General features: G+C 45.6%; 1 protein-coding gene across 5 annotated transcripts in view; it reads right to left on the bottom strand.

The window, feature by feature from the left end:
* The window catches only part of POMT2 (protein O-mannosyltransferase 2), a 45,994-nt gene that overhangs the window by 15,887 nt on the left and 2,275 nt on the right, over positions 1–27,832 (bottom strand). For 3 of the 5 annotated variants that reach the window (XR_010151242.1, XM_009428195.5, XM_510091.9), the window contains exons 2-10: positions 21,094–21,178; positions 15,490–15,594; positions 13,845–13,953; positions 11,988–12,096; positions 10,242–10,401; positions 8,591–8,697; positions 7,825–7,907; positions 5,297–5,406; positions 444–510 (exon numbers count right to left, since the gene is read on the bottom strand). Coding sequence is in view for 3 of the 5 variants with exons in the window: in XM_009428195.5 (XP_009426470.3) it covers positions 444–510; positions 5,297–5,406; positions 7,825–7,907; positions 8,591–8,697; positions 10,242–10,401; positions 11,988–12,096; positions 13,845–13,953; positions 15,490–15,594; positions 21,094–21,178 (935 nt within the window). In the remaining 2 variants the exon portion in view is untranslated. The remainder of the gene's footprint in view (positions 1–443; positions 511–5,296; positions 5,407–7,824; positions 7,908–8,590; positions 8,698–10,241; positions 10,402–11,987; positions 12,097–13,844; positions 13,954–15,489; positions 15,595–21,093; positions 21,179–27,832) is intronic. The other 2 variants (XR_010151243.1, XM_063793804.1) reach the window with 1 other exon arrangement.

Below are 27,832 nucleotides of genomic sequence, written 5' to 3' on the forward strand. Positions count from 1 at the left end.
AGCAGTGGGCAGGATTCTATCTTATCAAGACGACTTGAGCCGCACCACATGCTAGAGTGTGCAATGTTTGGTGTGCTCTATGTCAGAAATGAGAGCAGCAGCCAGGTGCCCTCAGCTGGGGCCACTCACCAGCCCCTAGTGGCATGCTCAAGTAACCTCTACTTAGATTAAATCTGGGCTCTGCTATCTGTCTTCAAAATGACAGCTCTAAGAGCAAGTTCTTACCTGTTTTGCTCAATGCTTATCCCCTATGCCAACAACAGTGCTTGGAACACAGTAGGTGCTTAATAAATAATAATTGAAAGGATAATTGAGATAAGTAAAGGTGTCAAAGATACTCAGCAAAGCCCATCTCAGGATCATTCTTTTGCAGGCATGAGAAATCTTAAGGAGGGCTCAAAGGGAGTAACAGCACAAGAAGCATCAGTCTCTGGCCACATTACCTGAGTTTGTGTTATGTTTCTTGATAATCCACAGGTTGTTGTAGTCCTTGTGCAAATAGGTGGTAACCTGGGTGGGGGGTGGGGGCGGAGGGAAGAGGAGGCAGGAGGGAGAATACCATCACTATCAGCACAGCTGGCCAAGGATAATCAACCTCAAACCAATGTTGCTTAAGCCAATTTCAGAATCCCCAGCCACCAACCTGAGGGGCCATGTTTCCCAATGGGGCTCATATATAGCACTGGTGAGTGAGATTCTCTCCTTCCTTCTGCATTTAGAAGCTTTGTCCCACAAGAGCCTTTTTGTTTCTTTGTATCTTTCTGCATCTTGTCCTAGAAGTTCTATCCAGCCTTCTAAAGGGAGGAACCATGAGGCCTTATATAACTGACTCCAACACAAAAACAGAATGAGGATTTAAGTGCATTTTCAAAGTAATTAAGGCCGGGTGTGGTGGCTCATGCCTGTAATCCCAGCACTTTGGGAAGCCAGGGTGGGCGGATCACCTGAGGTCAGGAGTTTGAGATCAGCCTGGCCAACACGGTGAAACCCCGTCTTTACTAAAAATACAAAAATTAGCCGGGCATGGTACGCGCCTGTAATCTCAACTACTCAGGAGGCTAAGGCAGGAGAATCGCTTGAACCTAGGAGGCAGAGGTTGCAGTGAGCTGAGATCGCGCCACTGCACTACAGCCTGGGCAACAGAGCAAGACTCTATCTTGGGAAAAAAAAAAGTAATTAAGATCATGCCTCAAACTTTCTAAATGAAAAATTCATGCTATTATATTTTCTATAATGTGGCCAAATGAAACGAAAAAGCTCCACAGATATCCTGTCCTAGAATTTAACTCACGTTTTATACAAAAAATCTGGAAACAGTACGACTGTCTAGTAATAGAAAAATAGTTAACATGATAGTATGTCCTGGGATAGAATATTATACAGCCATAAAAAATGTTTCAGAGCTTTTTTTAGCAACATGGGAAAAGGCTCATGAAATGCTGATGCTGAAAATGGCTACCATTTATTACCAGGCACTGTTCTAAGCACTGGGCAAGTCTTATCTCATTTAACCATTATTACAGCTCTATGCCGTAGGTACTATGGTTATCCCCACATTACTTACAAGGAAACTGAAGTTAAGTAATTTGCTCAAGGTCACACAGCTTATGCGTTGGGGAGACAGAATTCAAACCAGGGCCGCAAAATAAATGCTCCCAGGATAGAGACTATATACATCCAATTATGCCAATTATGTAGACAAGTAGAGAACTCTTACAAATGAGTTTTTATAACCCCAATTGGATAAAATATGACCAATTTATAGTCATATGCCACATAAAGACATTTTGGTCAACAACAAACTGCATATATGATGGTTGTCCCATAAGATTATAATACCATATTTTTACTATACCATTTCCATGTTTAGATATGTTTAAGTTAATACAAATACTTACCATTGTGTCCCACTGTGTTCCAACTGCCTGCAGTATTCAGTACAGTAACATGCTATACAGGTTTGTAGTCTAGGAGCAATCAGCTATACCATGTAGCTTAGGTGTGTGGTAGGCTGGACCACCTAGGTTTGTGTAAGTACATACTATGATGTTCACCCAACGATCAAATCACCTAATGACCTATTTCTCAGAAGGTATCCCCCCGATGCGTGACTGTACTTACAAAGAGATTTAGAATTAGCATTTAGGGGAAAAATTATTTTGCTTGCATTATGGCTGCTTCTTTTGAGTGGTATTTGCTTTGTTCCTCAGGAAAAAAAAATTAGGGATAATGGTATTAAGAATATACAAGAAGCTAAAAAGTTTTGGTGCTCATAAAGAAATTAAAATGAACTCTACATTCCTGAGAAAAAGCTCGATATCATCCATCCAGCCTGGATTTGCTCAAGGAAGTTAAGGTTCTATGATGCTCGTGTGTGTACTCCCTGTAGATGTGTGGTAGGAGAGCGGTCTTTGTGTGTCTGTTTTACAAGAGCAATTATGATTAAAATTCCTACAAGAAAAATTATTTATTTATCATGAGTACAGTCCATGGCCCCTTTTCCCACTGAAATGTTTGTTTTGACAATGGAGATTTTTATACCATGAGATTTCCTAAGAACACAAGTATCCAATTATAGCAGAATGTTGTACATTAAAACATTCAGATAAACACTTAATCTTCTGGGATTACATGTAGCTTTTGTTTTCTTTTTTATACTTTTCTATATTTTCCAATTTTATAAATGCTATGCTTTAAAAACATTCTAAAATAGAGACCTAGACATGTTAACAAGACATTAAACTGCATGGCAGGAAGGGCCACTGGAGATTATTTAGTCCAATCCCCTCAATTTACAGATGAGGAAACAGGAGGAAAGGCTAAAAGATCTGGTCAATGACAAAGCCAGACACTTTCGTCCCTTGGCGCAATGCACTTTCCCTATACCACCATCACGTTTCACACCTCCACACATGGGCTCTAAGTACATAACACTAGCTTAACAGAGCCTTTCAGAGTTTGGCCTTTCTCTCCCTTTGCACAGTGTAGATGTTCTGGTCACCACGTCTGTAACTGTAGTGTCTTCTACATGACACCTGCAGCAATTTATCAACACATGAGAACACAGAACAGCTAGTTGTCTCTGCCCTGGGTGTACATGACTTAGAATAATTTGGACAGCTTAAAACCAAACCAAAAATGCATAATGCATGGGCCTCATCCTAGATCAATTAAATCATAATCTCTGCAGTGGAGTCCAGGCATCAGAATTTTTAAAAATCTCTCTGTTGATTCTAAGTGCAGCCAGGGCTGAAAACCACTGGGCCAGACATGAATGGAGAATTAAGGATAAGAAACTGACACTAAAATCCAATACCCTGTAATATGGTTTGGCTTTATGTCCCCACCCAATTCTCATCTTGTGGCTCCCCTAATTCCCACGTGTTGTGGGAGGGACCCGGTGGGAGATGATTGAGTCACGAGTGAATGGGTCTCACAAGATCTGATGGTTTTATTTTTTTATTTTTTGACATGGAGTCTCACTCTTTTGCCTGGGCTGGAGTACAGTGGCACAATCTCAGTTCACTGCAACCTCCACCTCCCTGGTTCAAGTAATTCTCCTGCCTCAGTCTCCTGAGTAGCTGGGATTACTGGCGCATGCCATCAAGCCCGAGTAATTTTTTTGTATTTTTAGTAGAGATGGGGTTTCACCATGTTGGCCAGGCTGGTCTCAAACTCCTGACCTAAAGTGATCCGCCCACCTCGGCATAAGCCACCGCACCTGGCCAGAGATCTGATGGTTTTTAAAACCATTTTTAAAATGGGATTTTCTCTGCACAAGCTCTCTGTTTGCCTGCCGCCATCCACATAAGATGTGACTTGCTCCTCCTTGCCTTCCACCGGGGTTGTGAGGCCTCCCCAGCCATGTGGAACTTTAAGTCCAATTAAACCTCTTTCTTTTGTAAATTGCCCAGTCTCAGGTATGTCTTTATCAGCAGCATGAAATTGCACTAATACACACTGAGTCACTTTCTAGCAACTAAAAGGGAAATAAAAATAAAGCATTTGGAGAGAGACAACTTTTTGCAAAGAACAAATCTTTGCAAAGTAAAGATTCCATGCTTTTTGCCTCTGTTCACTGTCCTTTGTCATAATTATTGCCTCCAAACTGGTTCCTTGTGAGCTATCACATTTCCACTAAAGTTACCTTTCTAAACTAGAGATCTAATCATAATCATAATAATTTTGATTGCCTCCCTAATGTCTATGGAGCAAAGTCAAATCTACTATAACACAGGCCTCTCCCCAATATGGCCCCACCAACCTCTTCAGCATCCTGCTTCTCCCTCTCAGGCACCATCCACTGCAGCCACATAAACACTCCTTAACATGGACACAGCATCGTTCACTCATTCAGATGATACTCACATGGCTAATCTTTCATAAGCACTTCACATTGTTATCTCATTTAATCCTCACAACTGCCCTTTGATGGAGAGAGGTACTACTCATTTTCCCCAACTTAAAGAGGAGGATACAGGCTGGGCGTGGTGGCTCATGCCTGTAATCCCAGCACTCTGGGAGGCCGAGGCAGGTGGATCATGAGGTCAGGAGATCGAGACTATCCTGGCTAACACGGTGAAACCCAGTCTCTACTAAAAATACAAAAAATTAGCCAGGCGTGGTGGCGGGTGCCTGTAGTCCCAGCTACTCGGGAGGCTGAGGCAGGAGAATGGCGTGAACCCGGGAGGCGGAGTTTGCAGTAAGCTGAGATCACGCCACTGCACTCCAGCCTGGGCGACAGAGCAAGACTCCATCTCAAAAAAAAAAAAAAAAAAAAAAAAGAAGAGGATACTGAAGCACAAGAAGATGAACTTGCCCAAAGTGACACTCTATATGAAAGCAGGCTTCACACCCCGATCATCTAGTCTGGTTCCCAGGTCTGTGTTCATAAATACCACACTTTACTCATCACCCATCCCATAGCAGGCACCGTGCTAGGCAATTGAGCCTTCCAGGAGCTAGCAATCAAGTACCAAAGAGACAGCGGAAAGTAAGCACGCACAGTTCAATATGAGAAGGTTTACCACGTAGGCATGTGGAAGGTGCCACCAAGCCTCTCATCAGAGGGGCACCCCACCCAGTACCATGGAGAGGTGGGACACGGTTGTCACTGAAGAACACCTATGCTGATGCCTAGAGAAGCTGGGGTTAGCCATAGAAAAGAGAAGGGTGCAGGGCTAGGAAGAATGTTTCAAGCAGGGGGAACAGGATGAGCAAAGGATAGGAGGCAAGAGAGTGAACTGTCATGGCGAACAGCATTGCTGCCGTACAAGTGCACAAAAGCCTCACTGACCTGCTGCTGACGGGCACCAATGCCCTCGGGATAGAGGTGCCTGTGGGAGTGCAGATAGCCGATGGCCATCCGAAGGTTCTTCACAGTGATCACAGAGCCGTAGGCCAGGTCTGGGAGGAAGGGAGACAGCAGAGGGGTGAGCTGGCACAGTGCCAGAGGCTGTCCGTGCCTGCGAGGAGCCTCGGAAGCCACAGGGCTCACTAACCCTCTGCGAGACTCCCCTGGGCCCTGGACTGAAGCCCAGCTACCTTCTCACTCCCATGGAGCCGACTCAAGACAGAGTTCACCACAGGGCCCACTTACTCCCCTGCCTCCTGAGGGCTTCAGAAGAAGCTTGTGTTAACACTGTCATTATCAAAGCACTATGTGTAACAGCAAAAGACGAAAAACAACTTGTCCTTCTCAAGGTCTCTACATGGATTCAATGGAATAAAGAAGGAAGAAGCATCTTCTGTCTTTGCCTGGAATGTTCTCCAAGATACAGCATTTTGACAAACCATTTTTTTCACTCTATATCCTTTCGTGCCTTTTGAATCTAGTACCATATGAAATAACTGTTCAATGGTGTTTTGTTTTACTCTGAATTAAAAAACATAAAACACAGAAAACCACTTCCCAAGAGCATCCCCTCCTCCTATAGGCCCTGAGTTATTGAGAAGCCTTTTTTCCTTAATACTGTCCTTCTTCCAATCCGCTGGAATGACCTGCTCCTGTTTTTCTTTGTTCATTCAGTGGACCAGAAGAATTACACACTGGATCCAAAGGTGGAGGAGGCCTGCCTGTGGCCCTGGAAGAGCCCTGTCTACAAGGAAGATGGCTTCACACACTGACAAGTATAGGACAGTGGGCAAGTGCCCCACAAAGGCGTGACAATGTGTGACATGGTGGGAGTGGTGGGAACTCGGAACAGGACAAATTCTCTCCCAAGGATTAAAGAGAGGACGACTTGATCGAAGAGGTGACAGCTGAACTAGGCCTTTAAATAATGAGCAGGAATTTGCTAAACTCCACAGCTGTGTTCTTCTGAGTTCTCAGGCAGGCCAACCTCGGCAGCCCTGCACATGGCTGACCACCTTTATTTCTTGAAATGCTCTCTGTTCCCACTTCTCGACCGCACACTCTCTCAAGGGCTGCTCCTCCACAGTCTCCTCTCCTAATTCCTCCTCCTCTTGCATTCCCCAGTGATCTGACCTCAGCTCTATTCTTTTCCTCTTTCTACAGTTTCCTTACAAATCACAGCTACTGCCACAGCATCAATTACCATTTTACTTGTCTGATTCCTCCTTTGAAAGCATCAGCCCCAAATCCCACTGGCCCCATGGCAACAATTTCCCCAAGCAGCTCACTATCAACCCCTCTTGCATGGAATTCAGTATCTGCCCTTCCAACCCAACTTATTCTCCTCCTTCCCTATTTCTCATTCTTCCCAGTCTGGGAGAGTCTGCTGTATTTTAGGCACTGTGCAAAGTCCTGGAAAGACTAAAATGAGTAAGATGCAGTCTCCGCCTCCAGGAAGCAATCACCTGCACTCAAGTCCTTAGTGACATCTTTCTTCCTCTCTTGCTGTGTCCAGATCTCCCTTGTATATGCCCATCTGCCTTACCCTGTGGCTGCCCCACCATACACAGCTCAGGTTCCTGCAATAGCTTCCCAGAGGGTTTCTCTTGCCTACAATCCTGTCCCCTCCCCAGCCAGCCTTGACTCTCCCACCCATGTCATCTCCCTACAGCACAGCCTTCCTGGCCTCCTGGCTGCTCAAAGACCTCCACTAGGTCTCCACGGCCTGTTTTAGGAAGTCAAATACCTCATCCAGACACCTCAAACCCTCATAGTCTGGGCCCAACCTAACTTTTCACATTTATCTTCCAGTAGTTTTCTGCATATACCTGTGCCTCAAGTTTTACTCTGTCCTCAGCTTTGATCATGTCATCCCTCCTGCCTGAGATGCCCTCTCCTCTGTTGAAAGCCACACATTCTTCCAGGGCCTGACTCCAAGGCAACCCACATCACGAACCTCTGATGCCCTTAACCGCCCAGCAGCCATGCTCCTTCACTCCTGTCAATCCCCAGAGCTGTGCTCCCTCTTTATGTACTTAACGCTTCCGACCACACCGTGTGGAGCTCCTCTACACCAGGCTCCATCTCTGGAGGGTAAGCACACGCTCCACTACCATCTGTCACAGATGAATGAATGCAACACTCAGAAAGCGGTGCGGGAAACCGACAACTGGCTCTGAAGGGCCTGGTGCTGTCACCATATTCTCTCTGAGTGACCTTCCCACAGAGCTGGCTTGGAGAGCCACCAAGGAGAAGTCATTCTTTAGGGTCAGAGAGCTTGCTGCTCAGGATGTCTTCCTCTCCTCTGTCCTGATTCACTCTCGAGTATTTTTACCAGATCTATCTGGGTCTTTCTACCCCCGTGCCATCACAGGCTAAAATAACCCAAAGCCATCATATTTGTCTTTTCCAATTCAACTCCCAGGACGCCCCTCTGCCTTCTACCTTTGTAAAGGCCCAGAGACACTCACGTTCAGGGATGGAAGCATTGTGCAGGTTGTTCCCTGAAAGCCGGGCCTGGAAGGCAGAACTGAAGAAACCGTCACCAGGGCCACTGTGGGGAGAGGAAGAGCAGAAGAGAGTCAAGTTAAAGGAGTGAAAATGTGATTTCCCAGGAGCGCTGGGAAGAGCTCTGCTCAGACAGTTTAAGGAAAGTAGAATCAGATCATGGGACAGAGGTGGGTGATGGAGTTGGAGAAACTGGGGTCCAAATCCCAACTCAGCCACTTACTAGCTGGGCGACCTTGGGCAAGATAACCTTGTTTAGCCTTAGTTCCTCATTTATAAACTAGAGATTTAAAGAAACCAAGAGAAGTCACAAGTGATTGTGATTAAATGAGATAATGTGTACAAAATGCGGAACACAGTTCCTGATTCTCAGTAGCTACTCATTAAGTGGGAGCTGTTGCCGCCGGAGTTACTGTTATTGTTACACTCACTCCTACTGCACATCTTATTGTGGCCTATCCCTGCTAAGTACAGGGGACTCTGTTTAGAGATAAGGGACAATTTGGCTATAACGAAAATAGCTTCTTCCTTCAGGTTAGGGTGCTGGCCTTTCTGAGCCCTTAGCATATACCCAAAGGATAGAACATAGCAGGAAAGAAACAGGAAAAAGCCCCTGGGGTCCCTCCCCTATCTTTTTAACCACAGACCCAGAAAATCATCCGACCCCTCCACAGGCTTAGGAGCAAAAGGAAAACCAGAAGCAAGATGCTGCAAAGGCTCTGTCTGTACCTTTTACTCAGCACCATGAAGTGAACAGCAAAGGTGGCTGTATAGAGAGCCAGGGGCAGCACTATGAGGCACAGGACACGAGCAGTCAGGTGTTTTCCCACAGTCACCTGCAAACAGAGGCCAGCGTGGGGTGTTAGGCATGTGAGACCTCATTATTCCTTAGGCACTATGCATGCATTATATATAGCTTTTAATATATCAGTCATAATCATAAAAAATGGCCAAGAGGAGAGAGAAGAATATGTGGAAACCCTAAGCCTTTCTGTAACACCCACCACCCAAGCACTACACAAGATAAACATGGGCCAGCCCTCTGCTACCTCTCCAGGCTCTACACCCAAGACGCCAGGATGTTACTGTGCCAAGGACAAGGCACCTGCATCTGCAACATAGTTGCTCACCAGTCCGCTCCATGTTCCAGGGACACTAACCTCCTTGAACTTTCCCAGTGTTTCCTCTACTGTCCCAGCCCAACCCATCACATGGCTAATGGCTCCTTATCTTAACTTCGCGGCTTCCTCCCAGAGGCCTTCCTGGATTGCCTGGGACTGGCCGAGTGCCCTTTTCTGTGCTCTCCCAGCACTCCTGGCTGACTGTAACTGCCTGCTTCCTTATTTCTCTCTCTCCATTGACCACAGAGGGTGGGGACCATATTATACTCATCTGTATATTCCAGCACCTCACACACAGTGGCTGGATGATCTTTACATATTTTCTGAATAAATGAATGAATGAATGAATGAATAAACTTGTTAGGAGCTGGTTTGGAGGTGATGGAGCAGCACCACAGCAGAGTGATGGCCTGGGGCCAACCTAACCTGGTTGTGACTCCTAGATACACCTCTCACTCCCTGATGGCCTCGGGGGAGTCATTACCTCTGTAGGTTTTGATTTCCTCATTTGAAAATCAGAGTAATAACTCCCCACCTCATAGGACTATTATGAGGGGTAAATGAGATAATGGAGGTAAAAGCATTTCGCATAGTGCCTGGCACAGAATCAGCCCTTAATAAGTAATAAACCATAAAGGCCCTTACTGGCCTCCAAATATGGAGACTGTGGGTCAGGAAATGAAAATTGTGAGTTCAGGCTGGGCTCGGTGGCTCATGCCTGTAATCCCCGCACTTTGGGAGGCCAAGGCGGGTGGATCACTTGAGGTCAGGAGTTTGAGAACAACCTGGCCAACATGGTAGAACCGCATCTCTACTAAAACTACAAAAATTAGCTGGGCATGGTGGCATGTGCCTGTAATCCCAGCTACTTGGGAGGCTGAGGCAAGAGAATCACTTGTACACAGGAGGCGGAAGTTGCAGTGAGCCAAGATCGGCCCACTGCACTCCAGCCTGGGTAACAGAGTGAAACTCTATCTCAAAAAAAAAAAAAAAAAAAAAAAAAGACAGACATTATAAAACAAATGCAAAAAGAGACTTCCAAGAATGTTAATCTATCCTCTCCCTTGAACCCTATCCAGTCCTCAGCCGGGCCTACTCCCTAATGTCCTGCTGTCTGCGGAGGGTGGGGGGTCCAGCCCACCTGGGACCCAGAACACAGCCACTCTGCCACCTGCAGCAGAGACAGAGAAGGCCACCAGCTCCTACTCAGCAACATCAGGGAGCAAAAACATTTCCACAGCAAACCCTTGGGTGCTCACCAATGAAAGACTGAGGTCTCCGAACAGGTACCAAAGGTCTGCAATGGTGTTCAGCCCCACTTGAAGGATGATAAAAAGGCCGACAAACTTGACCCCTAAAGCACCAGCAAGACTAACGCCAGTCAGGCTGAGCCAGAACCACCAGGGGGCAGAGAAGGGCCTGAAAATCAACAAGACGGAGTTCAATTTGGCAGCTGGAACCAAAGCCAAACGCAAGCGCAGCAGGGGACAGGGCAGTTCTCAGACTTGGAGCGGCTGTGCTGTGCCCTGTCTTGGGGGCTCTTAGCCTCAAGGGACCATGGCGTGGCTCCATGGAGGAGGCGGCCTGTGAAACCCCTGGAACGGCAGGCAAAAGCACTGTCTGAGGGCGCAGGGTATTTTTCTGGGGAGAGTGTCCATAGTGCTCCTGGCTAAGTACAGGGCTCAGGGTAAGTGGGGGCTCCTTCTTCACAAGTGACCAGTCAGGCAGGAGTAAAAGGAGAATCCTTAGGTGCCCCTGGACTCAGGCAGCCCTCTCCTTTGTGTCACCTCTGCCCCTGTCGAAGGCAGCATTTACCGAGTGCTTACTATGTATGCGTCACGCATCATTCCAAGTACGATGCATATATTAACTCTTCTAGCCGTCACTACAGCACACAGAGGATCCTGTCACTAGGTCCTCTTTTTGCACAGGAGGAAATCAAGATACAGAGAGGTGGAGTAATACAGCTAGCAGGCAGTGGGGCACAGTTTTAACCCCGGCAATTGGGTCAATGTTAGTGCTCTTAACCCTTTTGCTATTCGTATAGCACCTAGTACTCTACACTATGATTCTCTGGCTCTCTGGCTGCCTCCTTTGCCAGAGTGAATATTCCTTAACAGCCAAGCCCAACGGAGCTCAGTACCTCCAGCTCCCCGCATAGTACCTGGTACACAGTATGTACTCAAGAAATGGTAGATGGAAGTGGATGTGGCATAAGCACAACAACCAAAGCCAGAGTGGGCTGAGAGTCACTGATCAGGTCTGATTAGCACAATGGAGCTTAATGAGCCTGGCTGTGCAAAGTTAACTTCCAGAAAAGCCTATGAGGGGCCAACTCTTCTGGTTTGAATAAAATGAATGACTTATTCTACTTTCTCAGAAGTAGAAGGATGATCTGGAAAAGACTATTCTGCAAGTAGACCGGACCCTCCAAGTCAGCTTTAGAACTGACCAGGACCTGGAAGGATCCTCTTGGCTGGTATGGGCCATTCAAGCCAACCTTTACATATGCTATTCCCATCATTAGGTCAGGACTGGATGCAACCACTGACGAAAGGGAGATAGTTTCCAGGCAGCATCTACCCTGGTGCCCTCCCTTCTAGGACAGAGTATGTGAAGGACAGCCCTGTCCCGGGATTTCCTAACCAGCACTGGTTACAAGAGGTGGGTGGGGAAAGTGTTAGGACCCCCCATGATATCCCAAAACCCCTACCCAATTGTACTCCATTGTAAACATGATAATAATAATACGCTTGAAAAAGACAACTGACATTTTCTCGGTCTTGAATATGGCAAAAATAAAATCACCTGTAGAAAACTTTTTAAAATCTATTTTTATGATCTAAAATGGACAATCTAAGTTAAAAAAACAAACAAAAAGTATGTTTGCCTTAAAATCAGCTTCAAGACAAGTCTCTGGGCACCCGCTCTGGCCCTGGCCATTACAGAAATTTTGGAGTTGCCACAGCTTCCAACCCTCCCCTCCCGGGGATGGAGTTTCTGACCTGTCGGCGCAAGAGTTGTACTTGACCATGCTCAGCATGGCAGCCATGATGAAGAACATCAGGATGGGGTCAAGGAGGATGTACTGGGACAGAGTGAGGCATCCCGTGTCTGAAAAACATGAGCTCGCTGGTGAAAAAGCGAGGTAAGAGAAGGGCCCCCTGAAAACCAAGCACCCCAGTAGTAGGAAACAGTCCCTCTTGCCACTTAATTGAGTGTAAGCACTTGTGCAGTCAGGACTAAAGTCAACACTGAGTCATCAGGGAGGTGGAAGGCCACAGCTCTGGGAGACATCAAAGCCCAATGACAAGAAGCAGTAACTCACACTGCCTCTAGGCCCTCAACCCAAGAGAGGATCATGTCATTCGCTCCCTCAGACCAGCCCTGAGACAAGGTGTCATCCTCATTTCCACCATCAAAAAGGGAGTCCTACCACTCTGCTCATGTAACCGCAAACTATCTACACCTATGATAGAATCTTATCATTTTACATGAAGTCTCTCTTGGGGGTCGATTCTCCAGACAGATGGCAGAGTGATGTTTTTTAACTTAAATCCTTAAATCTCATTATGTCATGCCCCTGCTTAAACCCTCCAATATCTTCCAATCTCACTCAAAGTAAAAAGTTCTCATGACAACTGCCAGAGTCTGTGCGGTCTCCCTACCCATCCAACCTCATCTCCCAACACCCTCTGCCTCACTCACTCTGCCCTTTCCATGCCAGCCTTCTTACTGTGATTTGAACCCACAGAGGTCCACACCAGAACTACAGTACATGCACTTCCCTCTGCCTGAATGCTCTTCCCTCAGATCTCTGCAGGGCCTGATCCTTTTTCTCACTCAGGTCTCTGCTCAAAGCTCCCCTCTCAGAAGCTCTTTCCTGACTATCCTGTCTAAAATAGTACTGATCTCCATTATTCCATCCCTTACTCTGCTTTATTTTCTACACTGCACTTGTGGCTTAGGACATCACATGACAGACTTATTCATTTACTTGTTTATTTACTGTCTGCCCCACGATGAGGTAAGCTCAATGAGACCAGAGTGACTCATCAGTGTATCCTCTGAGACTAAGAAAAGTGGCCGGGAGCAGGGTAGGTGCTTGAGAAATAACTATTGAATGAAAAGTGCATAAATGACTAAATGAATGAATAACTGAAGATGGAAATTCAAGATACAAGGAAAAAGCCACCAGTCCTCTATAGAGAAAGCCAATAATCTTGCAATCTATCTGTCAAAACGAAGCAACATATCTGTCAAAGCAAACCCCTAAAGTACCCCATTTAAATTGGTCTAGACTTCTTTAAATGTTAAGCTCCACAAGGTCATGAATTCACTTTCATAGGAACAAAGCTAGCAACAGGATCAACTTCTACAATGAACTCTCATTTATCCATGTGAAGATTATTATCCAAGTTCCCATTTTGCTATCTCTTGCCACCCAGCTACTTCTGCATTTACCTTTATATTCAGTTGAAATTAGTTTAGGAATGCAAACTAATCTTAACTTAAGAGAAGCAAAATTAGAATTATAAGCTTCCTTCAAAAACACACATATTCACATACAAATCTATCTTATTACCCATTCCAAACTCAACCGTGAATAACGTGGAGGTAAATCTATTCCTTGGGATTACTCACGCCGATTCTCCCCTCCAATAATATAAAGGCTTGTTATATATAACTATTGATATATATTAAGTATTACTAGTGAATGAGATTTGTAGTACATTTTACCCAATCCTAAAATTAATTGAACTGGACCCACATATAGGGCCCTTGAATGTACTGATTTTCAGTTACATTCACAGAGTGGCAGCCCATTTCCCAAAAGCCATGGTATGGCTAAGACAACTTACCAAAGGTGAGGAGGGCAGCTGTGAGCAGTGCTGCCGAGAGGGACTTGGACAGATCCAGTACAGTGAGGTAGGCAAAGGGGACCAGCCAGGAGCCGAGGAATGCACAGAACTGTGGGAGGAATAGAGCAGCTGTCAAATAACAAGCTGAGCTAGGTCAGCGACCTACTGGACTCAGTACAACCTAACATTTAAGACAGGGGACCTGATGAAGGCATGACTTTGGTGACCTAAAGTCACCTAGGATATCTATAACTAAGAAAAGAGTATTGTAATAGTGAAGAGCCAAATCAAGCAATATATATGTTCCCATTAAGCAGCAACTTGTGCACTGACATGAAATCAGCAAGTTCAGCCAGGAAGGTGTGGGTAGGAGACAGGGAGAAAAGCAACCAAGTAGCTACACACCAGAAATAGAGAGAAGGGAAGAAAATGAGTGTTATTAACACACAGATAGTAATTGATAGCCATTAGCTTCTATTACACAACTGTAGGCACAAGTTGAGAAAGACCCCTCTGAAGGTATTTCAGAGAATTTTAAGGAACCCCTAGTTCTTTTCTTCATTTACACCAGAAAGCAGTCTTTAATCTACACAATGTACGTATTTTGATTTTGGGAAAAGGGATTGCTTGATACTTCAGTAGCTGGATACCTGTTTGGTTTTTTGTTTTTTTAAGCTGCTGGCCCTCTTCCATCCCCTACCTGTCCATCAAAATAAACAGACAAGCCAGAAGAATGGGAAATTCTCACGTTTGCTTGTCACATCCAATTATGTATGGTATGTGGTGTTCAGAAGTTATTAGGAAGACACAGAATCACTTAAGAACATGAACTTGAGGGTAGGATATACTCCTTGTTTAATATACCACGATATAGCCATGCAAATCATCTAACGATGAGGCCAAATAAGCACACAGCCATTTATTTAAACGCTGTGAAATCCTCAAGGAAAGGGGCTTATAAATGCAAACTTCTCTGAGAGGTCCACACTGGAGGTCAGCTTCTGCTGGCTTCATTCAGCCACACGTTCAAGGTTCCCAAAGAGTTGGGTGTTAAGGCCCTGCCATGTTCCATCAAGGCTGGTGCTGTAAATCAGGACACAGAGGGACTGCAGCAGACATTTGGCCTCCCTTCAAATAAGGCTGGAAAACTCTTTCTGTGTGCCTGAAACCTTCATGGGGAAAGACACAGGAACCTGGTGACAGGGTGTGGGGATGCCAAAATCTTCAGAAAAGGCTCTGAGATGTAGGCAACACTCCAGCAGCTGTGGCTGTGAGGGGAGGAGCAGGTAGCGTGCCAGTGCATGGAGGCACTGCTGGGGCTGCAGGAGACTCCTGATTGCCCGGGTTCCAGGCTGTTCTCCAACCTGAGGTCTGACAGTATACCGGGGCAGGGCAGCAGGTGGCAGTGCGTGCTTGCTTCTATCTATGTCATCTCTGTATTATTTGCGGCCTCCTCTTCCCTTCTTCCTCACCTCAGTTCTGAGTATCTACACCACAGGGGAGGGTCTGATCATCCTCCCCTCTCCTCACCACCCAAAGTCCCTTTATTTGCACCTGCCACCACGCCAGGGCTGCTAACTATAACATTTCTGGTTTAGTGTGGCCCCAGGGTTCAGTCAGTCCATTTCAAGTCAGGAAGCCTTACTCCTCTCATTCCCATGTAGCTGTGATGCTCATATTTATCCCCAGGCTTCTGGAACAAAAAGGTACCATCATATCCACTCAGGTAGCCAGCAAGACCTATCAGCATCTGAGGAGAGAAGAACAAACAAAAAGATGAGAAGCCTTTGGGAGAAGATTCCTCTGTCCTCTGAACTTCCCTCCAGCTGCACCCACAGACTTTGGGTTCCCTTGACAACTGTCCATAGAAAATGTTGCCAATGCAACATTTTCTCCTGCAGCTGCCACAGAGCAAAGAATCTTTTGTCTACAGAGCTCACTGCTTGAAACAAATCCTCTCTTGTATTATGGCCGAGGTCTAGGAACAGCACAACCTAAACACTCAGGAAGGAAAAAGAGCCCCACAATTTGAAGGGTAGAGTCAGTAAGGGGCTCTCTGACTCCGCTTTCCTTCAGATGGTATAAAATAAAACACGGCAGCTCTTGGGTCATGGGCAGAGGCTGATTCCTGGGGAATTGGCCTTTTGAAAGGAAAGTGAGATTCCAAGTCACAGTGAGAGAGAAAAGAGACCAAGGAGCTACATACCAGGAATAGAGACAAGGGAAGAAAATCAGACAGAGGAATGCAAAGACAGATGCTTTGCCCAGAGGGGAAGAGAAAAACTGCCAAAGGCCAGAGGCTGGTTTCTCCCATTCCTAATATTCCAAAGGAGGGCATCCTTGGTACCTCCCAAGCCAGAACAAATCACCTAGAAACTGAGACTGTGAGTCATGAATCCTTCAAAACCTTTGACAAGATCGGCCGTGTCTTTTGTATATTTCCTTGGCCATCAACATTATAAAATTCTATTTTTCACACAAGCAATCAGAAGCAGCTGAAGTATAAAAACTGCTGGCAAATGCCAACCATCTGGGACAGCCCCAGGCTGCTCCAGCCTGACCCCCGAGCTCTGGCAGGCTGTGTTGGGGGAGGGAATACACTGGCTGTATGGGGAAAGTCCCTCCTAGCCACACTTGTGGGACTTGGATTTAGACTACTAACCAACCCACTTTTTTCTCTAAGTAGTTCTAAACAGAGCCAGTCTCTATAGCTCCAGGTCAAGGTATAGAAGCCAAAGTCTGGCAGTAAAAGACAACAAAGACTTGTTTTTAAAAAGGAAGGCAGGGACCCCAGGGTTCAGACAGGGTCATCCAAATAGCTAGATGAACTAAAGCTGCCAAGTGGCAATCAAATGGATCCCTCTTCCCACCTGGGATCTCGCAGGACAAGCTCGCCTGGTACTGGTCATACATTTCCAGACTGCTTGGCTGGTCTGGAGAGAAGAAATGTACAGATGCTTTGGATCTCAGTGCCCTATATTCTAGTTCTCTGATCACGGACAATATTTAGTATCTCTGAGCTATAGGTAATAAAAACTTCCTCACAGGGGGCATGAGGATTAGAGGTGCTATTAAGTAAACACCTAACACTATACCAAGCACTTGGAAGACACTCAAAATTCAATTCTCTCTCAGTTCCCTTAAGGTTAAAAGTAGCCCCAAGTTAATTTCTTCTTCTTTTTTTTTTTTTTTTTTTTGAGACGGAGTCTCGCTCTGTCACCCAGGCTGGAGTGCAGTGGCACAATCTCAGCTCACTGCAACCTCTGCCTCCTGGGTTCAAGCAATTCTCTGCCTCAGCCTCCCGCATAGCTGGGATTACAGGCATCTGCCACCACGCCGGGCTAATTTTTGTATTTTTAGTAGAGGCGGGGTTTCACCATCTTGGCCAGGCTGGTCTTGAACTCCTGACCTCATGATCCACCCGCCTCAGCCTCCCAAAGTGCTGGGATTACAGGCATGAGCCACCATGCCTGGCCCCAAGTTAATTTCTTAACTAAACAACTCTTTCAAATCAATAGAAAAAAAATGAATTACTAGAAAAAAATGACAAATTCATAGAAAACAAAATACAAATGGCTAACATATGAAAAAATGTTCAACCTAACTCATACAGTCATGCAAATGAAAACAGTGATATGTCACTTTTTACTCTCCAATTGACAAAGGTTTTTTTTTTTTTTTTTTTTTGAGATGAAGTGTTGCTCTTGTCACCCAGGCTAGAGTGCAATGGTGCGATCCCAGCTCACTGCAACCTCCGCCTCCTGGGTTCGTGCGATTCTCCTGCCTCAGCCTCCCAAGTAGCTAGGATTACAGGCACCTGCCACCACGCCCGGCTAATTTTTGTTTTTTTAGTAGAGACGGGGTTTCACCATGTTGGCCAGGCTGGTCTTAAACTCCTGACCTCAGGTGATCCGCCCGCCTCGGCCTCCCAATGTGCTGGGATTACAGGCGTGAGCCACCGCGCCCAGCCAACAAAGTTTTTAAAGTATGATCGTACCAGTGCTGGCAATGATGTGGGGAAGAAAGCACTGTCATACACTGTTGGTGGGAGTATATATGATTACAACATCTTTGCAGGAAAACTTAGCAATATCTAACTCAATTTTAAATGTGCATATTCTTCGATTTTTTAGCTTGGCTGCTGGGAATTTTTCATATATACCTGCACGACTATACAACGATATATGTACAAGGATGTTCACTGCAATATCTTTTGTAATGACTAAAAACTGGAAATAACATACATGCTGCCCACCAACTGAAGAGGGATAAATACTTACAGCACATCTACATAATAGAATGACACACGGCCATTAAACAGAATGAAGTGTATCTTCATGTGCTAATGTGGAAAGAAGATATATCATGTTTCAAACACAAGCTGCTGAACAACTGTAGTCTTATCCCATTTGAGTTTTTAAAAAGAATTGTGTTATATATAATGTTGTTCATATGTACATATATAAAAACATACACGCTTGTATTTGTATAAAAGAATTCCTAGAGGAATATAAGAAACTATTGACAAAGATGACCGTGGTTACCTCTGCGGACTAGAAATGTGGTGGATGAGGCTTCTGACCCTGTACTTCCTTCTGTCTACTACGTGCAGGCTTTTTTATGTTTTAAGTTCCTGTTTGACTGGAGCCGCCAGGTGCCCAGGGTTGGTAGGCAATGTGAAGTGGCAGGTCTTGGCCTCAGTAGCAAAGGAGAAAACTTCCTGCTTGCCACTTGGAGGGGTTTTGATTCCTTTACTGGCTTGGCCTCAGAACCTGCAGAAGCTACTGCACCCTCTCACAGGTTTCCAGTTTGCTCATCACTCTCTTTCAACCAGACAGAACACAGAACCATCAGGAGCTAAATTAGGGATGCAGATGGGCTGCATTCCCTGAGGGCAGCCTTAGAAGCCTCACACTTCTCCCTTCACACAGGCAACCAGATGTGAGGAAGGCAAGGCTTTGATATAATATTATTATTTTTATTTATTTATTTATTTTTGAGATGGAGTCTTGCTCAGTCGCCCAGGCTGGAGTGCAGTCGCACGATCTCAGCTCACTGCAACCTCTACCTCCCAGGTTCAAGCTGTTCTCCTGCCTCAGCCTCCCAAATAGCTGAGACTACAGACGTGTGCCACCATGCCCAGCTAATTTTTGTATTTTTAGTAGAGATGGAGTTTCACCACGTTGGCCAGGCTGGGCTCGAACTCCTGACCTCAGGTGATCTGCCCACCTCAGCCTCCCAAAGTGCTGGGATTACAGGCATGAGCCACCACGCCTGGCCTAAGGCTTAGGTAAATTAAACAAATCAGCCAGTCCTGTGCACATGCCCACAGTGCGCTGAGAACCAGGAAAACTCCAAAAAAGAACGGGCAGTCCCCACAGAAAGACTGGGCTGGGTTTCCTGTGAAAAATCTTCATCAGAAATCTGGTTCCCAGGCGAGCTCCATGCAAATATTCAACATGTTCTGTTGTTTAATTCTATGGTAGTAACAGATGTAGTCTGAGGAGAGAGCCAAGGCAAGCTTGTGAGGCACTGTGGTGTCATGATTAAGAGAGAAGGCTCTACGCCAGCCTGAACCTTGATTCTGCCACTTACTAGCTTGGTTCCCTATGACAAACTACTTATCTTCCTTCAGTTCCCCATCTGTGTAATGGGGATGCAACAATACCTACTTTATAAGGTTGTTCTGAGGCTTACATGAGATAATGCCTCTAAGGTGACTAGAACAGAATAAATGTTTTTAATTGTTCTTGTTATTGTTGTTATAGTATAAAAGAGATAGGAAGAGGCATAATATGTTCTACACTTTTCTTGGGCTCAGAGCCAATTTTGAAATAGGCTACCTGTTCTACCTCGCTTCCCATCCCTCCACCCTGTAGGGCCCCCTGCTCTCATGCTTCCTTAAGCCCAACCATAGGTGATCTTTGTGATCTTTGATAAAAGATTACACTCCCTGCCTCCTCCCGTCTTCCCTGCTCCTGCCTTTATCCCCCAAGTACTACATGCTCCAAGATCCCTCCCCACTTAATCACAGGAAAATTCCTGTCCCCTTGGTGCCCAAGATCTAAGTCTCCAGTTAGGAAGAAAGCCTTGAGTGAATTCCAGGGCTAATCTGAGAGCCTTCTCAGAGGTTTTTGTTTTTAAAAGACTAAAATGGGCCAGGCGTGGTGGCTTGCCTGTAATCCCAACACTTTGGGAGGCCAAGGCGGGTGGACCACCTGAGGTTGGGAGTTCAAGACCAGCCTGGCCAACATGGTGAAACCCCGTCTCTACTGAAAATACAAAAATTAGCCGACGTGGTGGCGGGCGCCTGTAATCCCAGCTACTTGGGAGGCTGAAGCAAGAGAATCACTTAAACTTGGGAAGCAGAAGTTGCAGTGAGCCAAGATTGTACCATTGCACTCCAGCCTGGGCGGCAAGAGTGAAACTGTCTCAAAAACAAACAAACAAAAAAAGAGTAAAGTGAATTCTAATTGGTTGAATTTCTAATGGTAAAACATGTGAGAGAAACAGATCAAACCATGTGTATGCTGGGCATGGGAAGGGAGAAAGAAGTCAGCCCCATATGGATATCAGCCTCGTAAGCTATTTCTGCTTCATGCAATGTATTCCTATTTCTTTTTTCTTTTTTAAAATTAAGACAAATTCACATAACATAACATCCACCATTTTAAAGTGTGCAATGGGTGGTTTTAAGTATATTCACAAGATTGTGCAATCATCACCACTACCTAATTCTGTAACATGTCATCACCCCATAAAGAATCCCCACACCCATTTGCAGTCACTGCCTAATCCTCCCTCCCCTGAGATCCTGGCAACCACTAATCTACTTTGTGTCTCTGCGGATTTGTCAGTTCTAGATATTTCATATAAGTGGAATCACAGGGTATGTAACCTTTTGTGTCTGGCTTCTTCCATTTAGCATGTTTTCCAGGTTCATCCATGTTGTAGCATGTATCAGAACCTCATCCCTTTTTATGACCAAATATTATTCCACCATATGGCTGTGCCACACTTTGTTCATCCCTCCCTCAGCTGATGGGCCCTCTTTCCATTTCTGAGCCCAGAGGACCCTTAAAAAACACCAGAGATTTTCCATGAAAGTAGCTGGTCTGAAATGTCAGAAAATTCTTTCTACAAGTCCCAAATTCTTTCTACAAGCCCCAAATCCAAAATCAAGATGTGGCTCCAGCCCTTAGGAACAATCCTCTGGGACCAGAGAGCTGCTGTTCACCACACTGCTCACCTTTCCCAGGGGCGGGTGCACATCAAAGAAAAATGTACGGTTGATATAGTAACTTCCCATTTTTCCAAAGTGAGTCTCATCCCAACTAAAGGAAACACAGAAAGAGAAACAAGAATTTTAAAATTATCATAAAATCCGAATGGCCTTCATAAAGCATGGTTAAAATTAAAGGCTATGCATTTCAAGCAATTAATGCAAAAGTCTGGATTAAAAAAAAAATCTTTTGACACAAGTGATTTTAGGAAGAAAGACATCAAGCTGGCCACTGGTCTTCATTTAGATAGATGAGAAAGGCGAGCAAATATTCACTAGCCAGTTACCAATTGAGTTAAATATACATATACTTACTCCGTATCTTGAGTTTCTATTTATTTTAAAAGGACAAGATGTTTTCTCATAATATGGAAAGGTTTGTAGTAAGAGTTTTCTTCTGGCTGGGTACGGTGGCTCACACCTGTAATCCCAGCACTTTGGGAGGCCGAGGCAGGTGGATCACGAGGTCAGGAGATGGAGACCATCCTGGCTAACATGGTAAAACCCTGTCTCTACTAAAAATACAAAAAATTAGCCGGGCATGGTGGCACGTGCCTGTAATCCCAGCTACTAGGGAGGCTGAGGCGTGAACCCGGGAGGCAGAGAGGAGCTTGCAGTGAGCCGAGATTGCACCACTGCACTCCAACCTAGGCGACAGAGTGAGACTCCATCTCAAAAAAAAAAAAAAAAAAAAAGTTTTCTTCCTATCTCCAAGTAGCTAGTGTAAACAAAAATTTAAATTAAAAAAAGTTTCTTCCAAGTCTGCTAACTTCTGAGACAACATTTGCTATTAGAAGGTCCACTATGACACTGTTGGGCTGCTGGTCAGAGTTGAGTCTATAAACCATGATTGTCACAGGAGTCTCATTTTGCTCAGCCACCCTGTGACAAGTAAGCTGCTAACTGTGATCTGGCTGATCTTATACTAACTAGTATATAAAAGTTGAAGGTTTTCTTACTAAATTAAGACCACATCTAAAACCTATCCTCATTGCTTAAGTTATTTTGCAAGTAAATAAGCGATTTGAATAAACAGGCTTTCAAACACAATGCAAAGTCCTCTTTTATACAACCACATACACCTTTCTACACCACACATGAGGGCTTTGGGAACGCAGCCAAGTCATCCAGCAGAGCCTGGCCTTTTCTATTTGTTATTTTCTCCCTGTAGCTCAAAAGAAGGGTTACTTTCTAGTAGTCATCAATCCCCAGGTCATGAGCAGTCATTACTGACCTACTACATAAGGGGAAAACATGCTTTACCTAAGAATCTAAGGTTCTTTTTATATCTTACTTGGTGGGTTCAAGATAGGCAAAAGAATAGGTCTATTTCAGCATCTGCTAAACACCTTGCTTGACAGGCAGTGAGGACACTGGCATGGTGAGGTCGAAGACAGAAATAACTTCAAAGCAGGGTAATGAAACTGATTTGCTGAAAGAGAGATCCAGTCCCAGCTCCACTACTAATTAATGGCACAACCCGGCAAAATCACTTATTCTCTCTAGTCCTCTTATCTCATCTACAAAATGAAGACAATAATATTATCTGCCCTGCCCACCTCCCAGGGAGGCCTTAGGGCTCAACTCAGATAACACATGTGAAAGAATTCTGTAGACTATAAAGTACCATCCCTGGTGGGCCCTCTTTAAACTGTCCTGACATTTGTGGTTAGTTTTTAAATCTGTTTGGGAACATACTAACAAAAGGATTCCAGTTTTTTTGTTTTGTTTTATTTTATTTTTGTTTGTTTTTTGAGACAGAGTTTCACTCTTGTTGCCCAGGCTGGAGTACAGTGACACAATCTTGGCTCACTGCACTTTTCACCTCCCGGGTTCAAGCAATTCTCCTGCCTCAGCCTTCTAAGTAGCTAGGACTACAGGCAGCCGCCACCACACCTGGCTAATTTTTGTATTTTTAGTAGAGATGGGGTTTCACCATGTTGGCCAGGCTGGTCTCGAAACTCCAAACCTCAGGTGATCCACCTGCCTCAGCCCCCCAAAGTGCTGGGGTTACAGGTGTGAACCACCGCACCCAGCCTGGGCTCCAGATTTTTACTTCAAAAGTTTCCCAAGTAAAACCAGTTGTAACATTCATATTTCCTCCTGGCTTTTATTGCTTGTGTTAGGAGAGACAGTCCTCCGTGGCTCTCTTGTGCTCCTCCAGGCCTTGCAAGGTATGCCAAGAATGCTGTTTGCAGTAAACAACCTTGAGGGAAGTTAGTGTCTCCCTCTGAGACAGACGGCTGTCTTGTTTATTGCTTGCCATAAAACAGCAGATTCCCTAAGCTTAATATTACTCAGCTGTGATGCAAGCTACTGCATGTGCAAGCATTCATCCAGTCCCTCAGCACCACGTGGGACTTAGGGGCAAAGGAAACTGATGCCAACATGCTGATGCACATCCCACTTGCTGTGCCATGAGAAATAAAGTCCTCTGTCTCTGACCCAAGACTTTGTCTTCTGTCAGCATGCAAAAAACAGTGACAGGCTAACTTATTAGCTAATAAGTAGGCTAAGATAAAATCGCAGCCCCTGACAGTGTGGAGACAAGCATAGGATGAAGAGAGACATAGTCTTTGGTAAGAGAAAGAATGAGGGCCTCCATGGGCAGGCAATGGGGTAGTGAGAGTCCCCCACTGTCCCACTATTAGAGAGGCTGATGGAAAGAGGTAGGATTGAAACAAGCCACTGAATGTCACCCTGGTTACTGCCTGTCCTCTGGGCAAAAGGATGAAGAGGAGTGATCATGACAATGGCAGCAAGCCCAGCAGCCCCTGCCAAAAGGCAATATGGATGTGGCTGCTCAATCAACAAGTCTCCAACGGTGCGGCAATAGGACCCTGCTATATAAGATAGAACTTTGAGTAAAATGAAACACTGAAAGATCCTTGGGGGAGCTGTGTACTCAAGCCAAAAGTAAATATAAATATGACTTGCTTTGTGGCTCGGAGCCACTCTCTCCCTTTATGTCCCAGGATCCCTCCCACTCTACCACAACCTCAGCTGCATTAAAGACTGAGATGATTAAAGGTTGGGCTGAGGTTTCCATGTCCCTAAAGGGGGCTGAAGGTCATACACACCCATCCTAGTATGCTGGAGAGCCCCAGGGAGGAGAGGGGCAAACTCAGGGCTCTGCTGGATATGAGGTCCCACATCTCCACCCTACCGTGTCTCATGGGGGGAAGGATGTACTACACACAGAGGTTACCGCAGACACTCAGGACTGCAGGGAGAGCCATAGCAGTGCGCACAAGGACTAAAGGGAAAAGGGCCCCTAACCCTGAGGGAGCGACACTGGGGAGGTCGTGGTGCAAGCCTAGTGAAGAGCTAAAGGAGCAGAAAAAGCTCCCCACTCCCTGCAGCCAGCACCGCCACACTCTCCGACTGGGAAATGGCAAAATCTCTGGCTGGCTGTCACCATAGCCCCTGATGCAGGCCTTCTAGATGCATTAGTTCGAGGGGAAAAAGTGTCCAGATTAAACTGGTAATGTTTGAGCCACGCTCCCTGTAGGGAAGGGAAGTTAAAGTGACATTCCAGGCAGAGCTCTTTGGGCCTCTTCAATGTACTATTCCTGTGGCTTCCAGTGCTGAATGTATAGCTGATACTGATCCCATAAGTGTCGAAGAGGATTATCCTGTGCAAGGGCTGCTGTGTGTAGACAGGTGATCCTGTCCTCTCCTGGTGGTCCAGAAGAAAAAAATCTACATCCCTGGAAGGGAAAGGAAATAAATCACAGGCTTAAAAACTTCGTGGCGGCTGGGTGCGGTGGCTCATGCCTGTAATCCCAACCCTTTGGGAGGCCGAGGCGGGCAGATCACCTGAGGTCAGGAGTTTGAGACCAGCCTGGCCAACATGGTGAAACCCTGTCTCTACTAAAAATACAAAAAGGTAGCCAGGCGTGATAGGGGCGCCTGTAATCCCAGCTACTCGGGAGGCTAAGGCAGAGAATTGCTTGAAGCCAGGAGGCAGAGGTTGCAGTGAGCTGAAATTGCGCCACTGCACTCCAGCCTGGGCGACAGAGCGAGAATCTCAAAAAACAAAAACAAACAAACAAAAAACAACTTTGTGGCTGCTAGAGTACTAAGAGCCATGCACCAGAATCACAGTGCCACCTGCTGGACATAGGTACCAAGCACACCCTTTTTAAAAGGGCAGCTATTAACTTCTTAGTTAACTACTCAACACTTTGAAATTGATTGCCAGACCCATAAAGGCCTCAGGACTCCCTGGCCTAGTATTCCCACTTTGGGGTGGGTCAATGGGAATCTACTGATAACAAGGGAAGGGTTTAACAAGCCTCACTGATCCTATGGAAATAGTACATTCAAGAGTACAGCTGGTAATCCCAGCTATTCAGGAGGCTGAGGCAGGAGGATGGCTTGAGGTCAGGAGTTCAAGACTAGCCTTGGCAGGATAGTGAGAGCTCATCTCTTAAAAAATCTGTTTTAATTAGCTGGACGTGGTGGCACGTGCCTGTAGTGCCAGCTACTCAGGAGGCTGAGGCAGGAGGAGCCCAGGAGTTTGAGGATGCAGTGAGCTATGATTGTACCACTCCACTCTAGACTGGGCGACAGAGTCAGATCTCATCTCTAAAAAAAAAAAAAAAAAAAAAAAAGAGTATAGCCAGCCTGGCCCTAGAGGCATCTTGGTTTTACGTGAAGAAGTGGCAGCTCCCACTCTAGGAGAAACAACCTTCTCCGCTACCTGAAGCCGAGCTGCTGTTCAGTAGGGCCCTTGATTCACAGGGGTTCCTGTAAATGCTTAGGCCTGGCTCACCAATGATTAGGCTGAGTTAAAAGCTGATGTTGCCCACCAGGCAGCAGCAGGCACTTAGCCCCAATGACAACTCTGGATGGCTGATGGCAGTAAGGATTGAAGCATTTGGTATGCCACTTGGAAGACTAAATACTGAGAGATGAAAGCTGAGAAGTGTGGAAACACCTCATGGCTGCCTGCCAACAGGACAGACTGGATCACTCACGTAGGTGCCCACACTAAGGGCAGGTACTCTCATAAGACTGACTGGAATCAAACTGCTGATCCAGCCTGCACCACCAAGACTGCTGCCATAGCCACCTGGATTCATGCAACAGGTGTGGAAACATCTACCATCATGGACTAGGCACAATGTAAGGGACTACATGTTTCTGAGGCAGAAGCCACCATGCGTGCCAGACTTGTGACTCCTGCCAAAAGTTGGCCTGCTTGTCTTGCAGTAAAGGAAGCCACATTGCAAGGGGCACTGACCACACCTGCTCCTGGGTGATTGACATTAGGACTTTGTTCCCTTCTCTAGGCTCTCATCAGTACCTTGCTACTGCTGATACTTTTTCAGTTTACAGTGCAGATGTTGCTTTTCCAGTCCAATTATCTGACTCTGTGTATACCACTGTGGCCCTTGAAACTAAACTGCCAGGTTTTCTGCTTTCCAAACCATCTACAGTCTGACACTGGCATATCTTTTTGTCGCAATGGCCACCCAACAGTGTCAACAGTCAATAGCCAAGGTATTCGATGGACCTCCCACACTCCCTACCATCCACAGGCATGACATTGTCAAGTACTGAACAGTTCCCTCAAAGATCAACTCAAAAAGATTTTTGATTCTATGTTTTTAACCTCCTCCTGGTCTGCAAACCTTACTGAAGCAGTTTGGTCACCTAAGGCAGCCATTCTCAGAAATGGGTCATCTCCTTTTGCCTACCAACTGGGTAATGATCAGGAAAAAGGGGTGGAGGGTTATATAAACCTATTTTGAAAATTTGAGATTCTCCTCTGACCATTTCTGGCCATGATTCATCTTTCTTTCCCCTTACAGAAAGCCCAGATCAGCCGGGAGGAGGAGGCTATCTATGTAATTCAGACTTAATTCTAGTTCAGTCACTAGATTGTCTTGTTGGAATGGCCTGGTGCCAGAACATAAAGTTAATGATCATTTGGTTGGGTATAGTGCTTTTAAAGTCCCCCTACAGTGGCCCACATGTGTCAAGGTAGAAGACATAATGGGCCTCTGTCAATTTTCTAACAATTGGATATTAAAAGGCCTGCGTATTGGTAGGGGATAAATGGAGAAAAGGTGAAGTTATAGTTACTAGGGTAGGACACACTCATTATGTAGCAATGGAAGGAAAGAAACAATTCTGGCATCTGGGGAAGGAACACCATAGGCCCCTGGAGATGTAAAGAGAAGGGAAACAATGTTCTCTTTGTCCCTATCCAGCACCAAAGCCTGGCAAACATTCACATGGTCCATCTAGGTCAAGCAGCAACTGTGGCTGGCAATCTGACCTGTGGCTGAGTTTGTCATCTCACTATGAAAACAGAAAAACTTTATCTAGTAGGTCAGTATAAAAAAGAAAATAAAAAAAGAAAACAAAAACTCACATGGACATGGCCAGTCTTGAACTATTCCCACGTGCCTGATGACATCAACACCAACTCCCAAACGCAGACCTCCCTCATAGTTGTGCAAACACACAGATCAGCACCACCTTCTATCAATGCGGCTGATACAAATCACATGCTTCTCCTGAGATCTTAAGGGCCTTACTTAGGTTATGCCTTGTCTAGTGATTGAGGCTGCAACTATTCAGTGACACTGCCCATGTGGTTTAAACCACTGTAATGGTAATCAAATTTGATGGTGATCCAAATAAAAATCTAACAAAAATCCTGGAGTGGCCTGCACTCCTCCAAGTAATATGT

Source organism: Pan troglodytes, chromosome 15, assembly GCF_028858775.2.
Source record: "Pan troglodytes isolate AG18354 chromosome 15, NHGRI_mPanTro3-v2.0_pri, whole genome shotgun sequence".
NCBI classification, from domain to species: domain Eukaryota; kingdom Metazoa; phylum Chordata; class Mammalia; order Primates; family Hominidae; genus Pan; species Pan troglodytes.